A 12,779-nucleotide genomic window follows, 5' to 3' on the forward strand; every position below is an offset into this window, starting at 1 on the left:
TATGTTGGTGCTTAAATAACACAGCACTTATTGACAATGCTTCTACAGCCGTCAATTCTGACCATGTGGCGTCAAACAGCTGTTGCAATGAAGTTAGTTGTGCTTCATTTTTAATTAGGAAACAGATTTTTCTCACCTATCACAGTAATCCGTATTCTATTTATAACTCATAATACTAAATATGATGGGAACGACAGGAGCTATATTTTATTGCTCAGGAACTATTGTACCTTCATTGTCACCAAATCGACATAATGCATAATTTCAATCACCACATTTAAAAGGCCTGGTTTTTATTCTCTCACATACAAGAATGCATCACTTTGCATCTTGTAAAATCAATTACTGCTCTGGCAGATTTTACAAGACAGATGTGGCAGATACACACCTGCGTATCAGAGGACAGAATCAAAATGCAGATATACATTCTGAGAAAACAGAATCCTTATTCTATATGCAGAACAACGTGATTTCCCTCCCATCCAAACAAGCATTTCAGCATTCAAGAAGGATTAGATATATTCAGTCATTCAGCAATGAATATATACATGCTTATTTCCATTCAGACCAACTTTAATGCAAACCTTGGTTTTGCAGCTGGCGCCAGATATAGCTTTGAGGGGTGCCTTAGGAACGAGATAAATTATATTAGATAGCAAACACCCTGAGGAAGGGTTCAGAGTTTGTATACTGTTCAGCATAAAATTGGCATTGAAATGATTAATAAATAAAAAAAATTATCCAAAACAGGGTTCTGTGGAAGAAGAGTTGACAATATTACTCAGATAAAACACAGATATAATAAACACTGATTATAAAAAGGGTGCCACTCTCTTATACAACATATTTATTCTATAATAATTTAAATATTGTGCAGTACTTTGTCTTGGAGTAGTGGTTTCTATAAGTAAAAAGGAAAGTTACTTACCTGTACAGTAACTGGAGTTCTTAAAGATCTGTTGTCCATATGTACATTCTACTAATGATGTGCACACATCCCATCCATTTGAGTTCTAAATCTTTGGCCAAAAGTGTCCGTGTGGACACGCTTGTGCTCGATGCACCCTTGCGCCCTTAGTCAAGTGCATAAACGGATAGAGCACACCAACTGCCTCTGTTTCCTCTCCACTGCAGAATCCTGGTTGGTAAAGGACTCTGAGGTACAGGGGATGGAGAGCAGGTTGAGGGATTTCTATATGTACAACAAATGCTCAAAGAACTCCAATTACAGTACAGCTAAGTAATTTTCCTTTCTTCTTCAAGCAAACATACATATGCATACTCCACTAATGATGACTCCCAAGCAGTGGACAACTGTAATGGAAGGAGCTTAGTCTTAAGAGCATAAAAATTCCACAACCCTGCTTTCCCAGTTTCATCTGCTGAAATATGGAGGTAGGCAGGGAATATTTAAGTGTTTGGAGAGCAGATATATTTGGAGCTTGTTGCTCTACAAGGTCTCTGACAGACATAAATAGGAAGCAAAGGAAGGAAGTGAACGAAGGGGTGTGTCATAAATATAAAGGGAAGGGTAAACCCCTTTGAAATCCCTCCTGGCCAGGGGAAAGCTCCTCTCACCTGTAAAGGGTTAAGAAGCTAAAGGTAACCTCGCTGGCACCTGACTAAAATGACCAATGAGGAGACAAGATACTTTCAAAAGCTGGGAGGAGGGAGAGAAACAAAGGGTCTGTGTCAAGGTTCCTCCCCCACTCTGAACTCTAGGGTACAGATGTGGGGACCTGCATGAAAAAACCTCCTAAGCTTATCTTTACCAGCTTAGGTCAAAACTTCCCCAAGGTACAAAATATTCCCCCCGTTGTCCTTGGACTGGCCGCTACCACCACCAAACTAATACTGGTTACTGGGGAAGAGCTGTTTGGACGCGTCTTTCCCCCCAAAATACTTCCCAAAACCTTGCACCCCACTTCCTGGACAAGGTTTTGGGAAGTATTTTGGGGGGAAAGACGCGTCCAAACAGCTCTTCCCCAGTAACCAGTATTAGTTTGGTGGTGGTAGCGGCCAGTCCAAGGACAACGGGGGGAATATTTTGTACCTTGGGGAAGTTTTGACCTAAGCTGGTAAAGATAAGCTTAGGAGGTTTTTTCATGCAGGTCCCCACATCTGTACCCTAGAGTTCAGAGTGGGGGAGGAACCTTGACACAGACCCTTTGTTTCTCTCCCTCCTCCCAGCTTTTGAAAGTATCTTGTCTCCTCATTGGTCATTTTAGTCAGGTGCCAGCGAGGTTACCTTTAGCTTCTTAACCCTTTACAGGTGAGAGGAGCTTTCCCCTGGCCAGGAGGGATTTCAAAGGGGTTTACCCTTCCCTTTATATTTATGACAGGGTGTGATGGGGCTTAATTCCCCACTGCCTGTAAAATAAGGGAAAGAACCTAATTAGTTATGCTCCATACCTGGGAAGTGATGAACTAATTGCCTCCTGGCCAGAGGAGGTGAAGCTAAGCTGTATAAGGAGCTGAGACAGCTCAATAGAGAGGAAGAGACCGAAGAGAGAGAAGCTAGAGAGAGTTCTCTCTTCCTGGGAAGGATCTGGAAGAAGGTCCAGTAGTTTGGGAGTGGCTAGGGCCAGGAAGCAGAGCTATAGAAGTAGGCTTAATTCCTGTGGTGGGGCCCTAGAATGTAGAGAAGTCCTCAGCTTGGGGACGGGGGAGGGGGTAGAAGGCCAGCTTAAATGGTATTTGGACTCCCAGCAGAGAAAAGCCTGTGGGGGGGGGGCAGTAAGCTGACTAGGGGAAAGAACTTAAGTTGAGCCCAGGAGAGGCAAAGGACCTTTTGTTTGTGAAGCCAAACCACACAACAGGACTGAACTATTAAATGACTTGGCTGGAGGTCCAAATGGGAGAGGTCACTGTGTCAGAGAAAGTAGCCACCACATGGGGTACAAGATGCTAAGACCCCTGCAATGCTGTGTCCAGGAAGAAAGGTGTACCTAGAGGCAAGGACGCCCCTTGACAAGGGAAGAGAGAAAACAGAACTTGGTTTTGCTGCCCTGGAAAAAGGGAGAAGAACTTGATTTGTTTTGTGGGCTACTTTTCTCACTGGTGAGGGAAGCCTATCCTATAATAACCCTCTCTCTAGGCCAGTATCAACCATTCTCCAAATAAGGAATGATTACTATGTTTTCCACTCTGTTTATGATACAGCATCAACAAAGCTATTAAAAAAACCCTGTTAGGTTGCCTCTTGATTTAACTGATCACATACCTGAGTATCTCTTCTTTTTTTATGTCGCTCAGCAGAAGTCATGTTAGGATATTTCAAGCCCACTACTTTACTTCTTCCCTTGTCCCACTTTTCAGAGCGACTTTTCTGCTGACTGATGGTGCAATACAGTTTGGACAGTCTTGGTGACAAGCGTACTCTTTCATGCCCAAAAGCCCTGATCAGCCTGGCAGTGTCAATGGTGGAAATGGAACTGCTCACTTCAGTCTGAGAAGTTGTTTCCATCTCTGTTTGGGTCACCATGTCTGATTCAGAGGCAGTAGAATCTGTCACCACAACGTGGTCTTTAGTAGGCATAGTCTCTAAAGAGGTGTCACTCAGAGGATCTAAATATTTTTGTTTCAAGAATCTCTTCATGTGATTGATAGTTCTCTCTCCTGCCCTTTGTTGTCTAGACTCAACTCGTCTTTTTTCATCATAACTGGTATCTGATCTTTCTTCAGCGTTCAGTACATTTCTATAAGAGTCTAGGTTACTTTCATATACCTTCTTGTCCTGATGTCTTATTTTCTTCTGCTCTCTTCCCCTAGTTTTCTCTCCAATATTGCTCTTGCCATTCTCTGTAGGCATTAGTGAATGCCTAACAGGATTCTGGAGGACTCGGGCCAGTCGATCAAGGCGTTCCACTAGGGACAGCTCATTGCTGATCTTAAGATTATGAAGGTGGTGCTTCTTTTGACGCTCTAAAAACTTAGTCCAAAGCTCATCCAAACTGCCAGTGGAATAGGTACTCTGTTTTAGTGGCAGATCCATCTTCTGTCTCCTGCTTAAGTCAGTCCTTTGGCTGCTTGATAGCAGATAATCTCTGACCTTCTTTTGGTCCTCTTGTACAAGCTCTTTCCCTGAAGCTTCTTTCCCCAAAAATGCATTGAATCTCAAGTCCTCAACCTTGCTATAATCCATTTCTGCAGTTAGTGGGGAGAATTCATCCTCCTCACCCTCTTGAGGATAAACAGAGGAAGAGTGTTGATCTTTCTTGGCAGCTCTCCAGTTTTGGAAGAAATCTCTTGAAGAAGGTCCAGTGTGTCCAATATCAGTGCACTCCTCTGAAGGCTCATCATTAGAGAGGAAGTAACTTTCATGTTGCAGGGGCACTGGATGGTGAAGGTAAAACTGGGCTGTCTTGAAAACTGAATGAGTTGTTTTTACAGATTCCAAATGATTCACGGACTCTGAAACAGAAAGAGAACTGCTGTTTTACTTCCCCACACACACAAATGATGGCTACTGGCTTCTTCAGAAACAGTCTCCTATGAATAGGGAACTCCCATTCCACAGGACTCCCAAAGCAGTTTACCAATTGCAGGTACATATGAGTCACTTCACACAATGCTGAAATGCAACCTCTAGGATGGAATCTGAAAGTTATTAACAGTGCACAGCAGTTTTATACAGACATTAAGGCTAAGAAATGAAGGGGAATACCATACCCATTAAAACTGCAGGAGGAATTAAACATGCAGTATGTAATTTCCCAAACTGGCATATGGACAGGATGCTGAGGTTAACATTTACTCTTTCAAAAAGTGCCATAAGATCTTCAATGACAAGCAGCCAGAAACTCAGTTTTACCTCTCTTCCAAAGGATGAAACCCCTAGTATATAGTGCCATGCTACTAACTTAAAAAAATGCCACTTGTAAGTGATGCTACTTCCTGTATCACCCTGTATATGTCTTGGAGGTATCCCACAGAAGTATTGACCAAGTCTTAGCTTGTAAAATCTGATGGGATTACTCAGCCCAAAGTAGAACGGCTGCAAGGAAATCCCACCAAAAGATGATGTATGTAGAATGACCTGTTTTCAAATAACTACACAATGTATTATAAATGAGATTTTAATTAATATGAATGTATTTTGTAGGCATGCACTGCAGTAGGAATATGCATCCCAAGTCAAAAGAGAAAATGCTTGTAAGGAAATGCTCCAGACTTAACTGGATGAATAATCATCTCTAAAAGGATATTTATGAGTATGTAGAGAGCCTACAGGAATTAAATAGGGGATGGATCAGAAAAGAAAGCTACATCTTGGAGGTCAGAAAATGTAGGGTTAAAGTGAAAACTGCCAAAAGTCAACCTGAGTTAGACTTTGCAAAGTAAATTAAAACAAAAAGTAAAAGATTCTTTAGCCATATAAATAAAAAGGAGTAAGGAAAAAAAAATGATGTGTAGTGAGCTTGGAGTGGAAACTAAGGATAATCTAAGAGCGTGGCCCCAAAACTAAATGTTTATTTTGCCTGTTTTCAATAAGAAGATGATGTAGAACATGGGGGCAAAGGCAGGATGGTTAACGGGAATGAGCATATTGAAACAGAAACTACTACATCTGGGGCGGAAACAAAACTCAAAGAGCTTAATATACTTGGGTCTGGGGAGATGGGGGAGTCGAGGAGGGGAAACTGACACATGAAATTGTTAGTCTGATAGCAAGAATTTTTCATAAACTTATCGAAGTGGGGGTGGTACTGTATAATTGGTGATAGCAAACATAGTGCCTATATTTAGGAAATGGGAGGGGAAAGCGATCTGACCTCAATGATATGCAAAGCTTTAGAACAGAGTTCAAAGGAAAGAATCATTAAAGACATGGAAGTAAAAGGAAAATGGGATAAAACGCAACATGAGTGTATTAAAGGTAGATCATGCCACACTGACTAGATATCTTTCTTTGATAAGATAACTAATTTTTTAGACAAGGATAATGCAGTAGATGTAGTCTATCTGGATTTCAGTAAACCATTTGCAAAAAGAAAAGGAGTACTTGTGGCACCTTAGAGACTAACCAATTTATAAATTTATAATAATATAAATTGGTTAGTCTCTAAGGTGCCACAAGTACTCCTTTTCTTTTTGTGAATACAGACTAACACGGCTGCTACTCTGAAACCAGTAAAACATTTGATATGGCACCACATGGGAAATTACTAGTTCAACTGGAGAAGGTGGGGATTAGTACAATAATTGTAAGGTGATTAAGGAAGTGGCCAAATGGGAGACTAACAGGTTTTGCTGAAAGTAGAACCATTAGTTTGAACAGGGTTGGTTTACTTCTGGCTTTCCTCAAAGACTGGTCTTTTTGTCTAGTATTGTTCTTCCCCAAGAGAGAAAGGGTCATTCCCTTATCTCATCTTTTTACTCCTGTAGCCTAGCATTTTACGAAGAACACCACACAGAAAACAGACTGGGAGGCCAGCTATTACTTCTTTTTAAGGAAGAGGATGATATGTTGTAGGAGTGAAGGGAAACACTACACAAATTCAATGTATGGGAGCTGTAGCTCCCAGATGCGCTTACCAAACAAGCAAGGTAAACATGAGAGGATATTTTACTACAACATACACGTGGATATTTAAAACTCAAAACAATCTCCACTCAAGGAGCAGAAAAGCTTCAAGGAAGATTTCTCCCCAGGTGAAAGTGATCAAGAGGAACGTCCACTGATGTGCTAGCCTGGTCTCCTGGAATGACCTCATCCCAGTCAGGTTGGACTGTCTACTAGCTCAGGAATACAATAATTACACTGAAGTACTCCATAAACATTCATTGCATTGAAGATCTTCATTTAACAAGTTTATGTGATATTAAGAGGAAAAATAGGGCTCCAGAGAAATCAGACACTTAATTCAGAACCCACTTTGCGCTCATCCCTCATTAGTGGACATAATTACATTACCTCATTGTAACTTTTTCAGTTCTTGTTTGGTACAAAGAGTATTTCATAATGCTGTACAGAGCACTAAGTGTAACTCTAATGGAATAGACACAAATCAGACATCAAGAATTATAACATTCAAAAACTAGTCGGAGAACACTTCAACATCCCTGGTCACTCAATTTCAGACCTAAAGGTCACAATTCTCCAACAACAAAAACTTCAAAAACAGACTCCAAAAGAGAAACTGCAGAAATGGAATTAATTTGCAAACTGGACACCATTAAATTAGGCTTGAATAGAGACTGGGAGTGGATGGATCATTACACAAAGTAAAAACTATCTCCCCATGCTAATTTTTTCCCCTACTGTTACTCACACCGTCTTGTCAACTGTTGGAAACGGGCCATCCTGATTATCACTACAAACGTTCTTTTTCTCCTGCTGACAATAGTCCACCTTAATTGATTGGTCTTGTTACAGTTGGTATGGCAACACCCATTTTTTCATGTTCTCTGTGTATATATATATATATATATATCTTCCTACTGTATTTTCCACTGCATGCATCCGATGAAGTGGGTTTTAGCCCATGAAAGCTTATGCTCAAATAAATATGTTAGTCTCTAAGGTGCCACAAGTACTCCTCGTTTTTTTCCCTAATGGAATGGATATCTGCATGCAGTAGAGATGGCAGTCACGCAGCAATTTTTTCACTTAGAGTAAAAAGCACAGGACAAATTTTGCCCAGGAATAAGAGGGAGCAGCTTCCACTGATGTCAATGAAAGCCCTGATCCTACTCGTACTGTTGGTAAACTCCCAACAACTCAAATAGGACCAAGATCTGGAATGTCAATCAAGACTAATTTTAGCTACTGCCATGGGATAATTGACACTTCATACATTATCTCAATATAAAAAAATGCACTTAATTTCATCAAAGAGTAATGTTTCCAATGGTGCAGTGTCCCCTCTAGCAGAGTGCTGCAATGATAAATTTGAGCTTCTGCCTCTAGAAATCAGTTTCTAGTTTTAATATCAGCCAACCCAAGCTACGAGAGGGAAGGAGTAAAGATACAGTAAACCCAACAGATATTAATATTCAATACTTATAGAGATGAATCAGTACCTGGCAATGTGATGTCAGGTATCCCTGGACATGAACAAAAGATCTAATGAGTCTATGGAGCCATCCTGTCACATTTTAGTTGCCAAGAAATTGCTATTCAACGACCTCATGATAATTTTCCACACCTGACTGAGAATACTTTGCACTAAGTGTGCCTTTTATTGGATGACCTCAAAGCATTTTACTAAACCTTAACTGAGCTTCAGCACCCCTTGCATGTTGTTAACTGTAATTATATCTATTGTGCTATTGGGGGAGCTGAGGGACAGAGAGACACAAATAACATGATCATGAGAAATCAGTGAGAGTACAACTCCTAGTCCTGTGCTCTAACCACACACTCTCCTGTGTAGCCAATTAGTTCATTTTATCCATATATTATTGTACTGTATGATGTTATGATTAACTCATATGCTATGTTACAAATAATTAATAGATTTCAGTTGTAGAATTATAGAAGTATAAGACTGATAAGTATTTAGAAGTGATAAGTATGCATTAGGTATCTAAGTATAACAGGGCTGAAGGCCGAGGCCTATAAGATTTTAAGCTTAGTCATACTAGACCATATATGTTTAAGAAGTGCTTGACATAAGTAAGTGACCAAAGACTGACCCTATGCCACAGGATCATGAGAAAGATGTGCCAACAGATGGTGTTACAAAAATTGACCGCAAGGTACTGTTTAAAACCATGAGGTATTGATACCCTGTTCTCTTCCAAAATATGTCCTGACATCAGGGTAGATGTTGTGTGTAGATGCTAATGAGAATAAAACAACCTATGAAAAATGGGTTACCCCAATATTCTTGGGGGGCACAATACAGATAAGGAAAATGAGTGTTGACACCTTCATGCATATGCACACAGTATTAGGTGTAGACAGAATCACATGATAAGAGAGGGTGCCTGGATTGGGTAAAATGAGTTACCTATAGGAAAACTCCAGCAGGAGCCAACTCTCTCCTGTGGATCAATTGGCAAGCCATCCATCAGACCCGCAGAATATCGTTGAGGATGTGAGTATGACAACAGTTATAATTATTGCATAGTTTGTTATAGGATTTCTATATGCATAGGTGATTGTAACTTTACTTATTGCTTTAATGCAACTTGTAAAACAGATTAGATCCTGTACTTGTGAATGTATGTGTGGTCACTATCCTTGGTCTTCATGTGTTCCTAAAGGCTCTAAATCTGAAACTGTAGCAACCAGAGCCGAACCCCTGGTGGTATAATACAACATCACTAAATTCACTTTAAATAAAATAAAAGGCTATACCTGTAAGAGATATAGAAAAGAAAAATGCACCTGGATAATCTAATTACCTGTAGTAGCTTCCAGTGATGTCTTTTTTTCTTTTGCCCAGGCTACCTTAGGCTCAGATCTCTTACTGTAGACACCCTCTTTATGTTTAATAGCTACAATGTCTAGAGGATTCTCATCCATGGAGCCAAGTACCTTTGCTGGAAAATTTGGAGGAATAGCATCATTTGATCCTATAAATAAAGCAAGCAACATGGTCACAGAGGTTTATGATAACGAATAAAAGGTTAAAGCGAAGCAGCACAGAGAAGGTACAGTTTTAAGAACAGGCCAAACCAGGCCACAACCTAGAGCAGTGGTGGGCCGCAGGGACGTGCAAGCCACTGTTTTTCCACAGCTCCCATTGGCTGGGAACGGCAAACCCCGGCCACTGGGAGCTGTGGGCGGCCGACAGTCAATGTAAACAAACTGTCTCGCGGCTCACGAGCAGATTACCCTGATGGGCCACAGGTTGCTCACCACTGACCTAGAGCTTTCATATCACAGCAAATCACTGAAAGGCAGCTAACATAGGGAGTTTAATTTATTGCCTGAGTAAGGCATTATTAGTAGTGCATTCAACTAATGAACAACATAGTTCTAGTGAAATAATACCAGCAGCTTAGTTTTTCTATAGCGCCTCTGATCCCACGATCAAAAGATGCTTCCCTCTGAGGTAGGCAAATATTATACCCATTTTACTACAGACAGGCACATAGAGGTTAAGATCACACACTCAGAGGTCCAGACTCCCTCCTGCTGATCTTCATATTCAATTTTAGATATTTTCATTGACTGATGCAAACAGTTATTTTCTGGGATCTGTACAGGGAAGGGATGAAGCAAGCTGACAGACGTATGAAACAGCAGTTAGAGGGATTTTTTTTTCTAGTCCTACTGAATGCTTCTTTAGCTACATAACTAGGTCTGCACAGCCTCTAAACAATAGCTCAAGACAACAACAACACATTTTTCCAGCAGAGCTCCCACAGCACCACATTTCTGTGTCCTATGAGTCTGAAAGCCTAAAGAGACAGTTAACGGATTTCTATTCTTTGGCAACACCATCCAGTTACATTCAGTGGCCTTATTCAACTCAATTTTCTTCAGATTGTTCTCATGAACTACGAGTCCTAACCGCAGCAGGGAATTTAAAATCAGATTTTTAAAAATACTGTTGTGTGTTTTCTAGAACCTGAGCTGCATCATGTCTACATTGCATTTGCACTGTTAGCACCCTGGTTCCTAAAAAGCCCACACATCACATCTACCTCTCTCTTCTCCCTTACATTACAGCAGACAGAATGGGTGAAGATTAGGAAACATGTGGAGACAGATTTGGAAGCCTGACCTTTGCTTTTACTTCTGTAATTTTTCAGATAAGATTACTGTGGACACAGTTGTAGCTGTAATTAATATCCAGTATACCTGTATACCAGGGAGTTAAGACAACATCTTCATAACATTAACTGGTTTCAGAGTAACAGCCGTGTTAGTCTGTATTCGCAAAAAGAAAAGGAGTACTTGTGGCACCTTAGAGACTAACCAATTTATTTGAGCATGAGCTTTCGTGAGCTACAGCTCACTTCATCAGATGCATGCCGTGGAAACTGCAGCAGACTTTATATATACACAGAGAATATGAAAAAATACCTCCTCCCACCCCATTGTCCAGCTGGTAATAGCTTATCTAAAGTGATCATCAGGTGGGCCATTTCCAGCACAAATCCAGGTTTTCTCACCCTCCACCCCCCCACACAAATTCACTCTCCTGCTGGTGATAGCCCATCCAAAGTGACAACTCTTTACACAATGTGCATGATAATAAAGTTGGGCCATTTCCTGCACAAATCCAGGTTCTCTCACCCCCCTCCCAAAAACCACACACACAAACTCACTATCCTGCTGGTAACAGCTCATCCAAAGTGACCATTCTCCCTACAATGTGCATAATTAAGGTGGGCCATTTCCAGCACAAATCCAGGTTTTCTCACATCCCCCCACCCCCATACACACACAAACTCACTCTCCTGCTGGTAATAGCTCATCCAAACTGACCACTCTCCAAGTTTAAATCCAAGTTAAACCAGAACATCTGGGGGGTGGGGGTAGGAAAAAACAAGAGGAAATAGGCTACCTTGCATAATGACTTAGCCACTCCCAGTCTCTATTTAAGCCTAAATTAATAGTATCCAATTTGCAAATGAATTCCAATTCAGCAGTTTCTCGCTGGAGTCTGGATTTGAAGTTTTTTTGTTTTAAGATAGCGACCTTCATGTCTGTGATTGCGTGACCAGAGAGATTGAAGTGTTCTCCGACTGGTTTATGAATGTTATAATTCTTGACATCTGATTTGTGTCCATTTATTCTTTTACGTAGAGACTGTCCAGTTTGACCAATGTACATGGCAGAGGGGCATTGCTGGCACATGATGGCATATATCACATTGGTGGATGTGCAGGTATACGAGCCTCTGATAGTGTGGCTGATGTTATTAGGCCCTGTGATGGTGTCCCCTGAATAGATATGTGGGCACCATCCTATACCGGAAACCTACTGACCGCTATTCCTACCTACATGCCTCCAGCTTTCACCCAGACCACACCACACGATCCATCGTCTACAGCCAAGCTCTGTGATACAACTGCATTTGCTCCAACCCCTCAGACAGAGACAAACATCTATAAGATCTCTATCAAGCATTCTTACAACTACAATACCCACCTGAGAAGTGAAGAAACAGATTGATAGAGCCAGAAGAGTTCCCAGAAGTCACCTACTACAGGACAGGCCTAACAAAGAAAATAACAGAACGCCACTAGCCGTCACCTTCAGCCCCCAACTAAAACCCCTCCAACGCATTATTAAGGATCTACAACCTATCCTGAAGGATGACCCAACACTCTCACAAATCTTGGGAGACAGGCCAGTCCTTGCCTACAGACAGCCCCCCAACCTGAAGCAAATACTCACCAGCAACCACATACCACACAACAGAACCACTAACCCAGGAACCTATCCTTGCAACGAAGCCCGTTGCCAACTGTGCCTACATATCTATTCAGGGGACACCATCACAGGGCCTAATAACATCAGCCACACTATCAGAGGCTCGTTCACCTGAACATCCACCAATGTGATATATGCCATCATGTGCCAGCAATGCCCCTCTGCCATGTACATTGGTCAAACTGGACAGTCTCTACATAAAAGAATAAATCGACACAAATCAGATGTCAAGAATTATAACATTCATAAACCAGTCGGAGAACACTTCAATCTCTCTGGTCACGCGATTACAGACATGAAAGTCACTATTTTTACAACAAAAAAACTTCAAATCCAGACTCCAGCGAGAAACTGTTGAACTGGAATTCATTTGCAAATTGGATACAATTAACTTAGGCTTGAATAGAGACTGGGAGTGGCTAAGTCATTATGCAAGGTA

At 41.1% G+C, this 12,779-nt stretch overlaps 1 protein-coding gene across 6 annotated transcripts in view; it reads right to left on the reverse strand.

The window, feature by feature from the left end:
* ALMS1 (ALMS1 centrosome and basal body associated protein) overlaps positions 1-12,779 on the reverse strand; it is a 129,178-nt gene that overhangs the window by 30,620 nt on the left and 85,779 nt on the right. For all 6 annotated transcript variants that reach the window (XM_084626542.1, XM_084626540.1, XM_084626539.1 and 3 more), the window contains 2 exons: positions 9,355-9,525; positions 3,224-4,413 (listed from right to left, as the gene is read on the reverse strand). In XM_084626542.1, the coding sequence (XP_084482668.1) occupies positions 3,224-4,413; positions 9,355-9,525 (1,361 nt within the window). The remainder of the gene's footprint in view (positions 1-3,223; positions 4,414-9,354; positions 9,526-12,779) is intronic.

Source organism: Lepidochelys olivacea (assembly GCF_965140295.1).
Source record: "Lepidochelys olivacea isolate rLepOli2 genome assembly, chromosome: 4".
Classification (NCBI taxonomy): domain Eukaryota; kingdom Metazoa; phylum Chordata; order Testudines; family Cheloniidae; genus Lepidochelys; species Lepidochelys olivacea.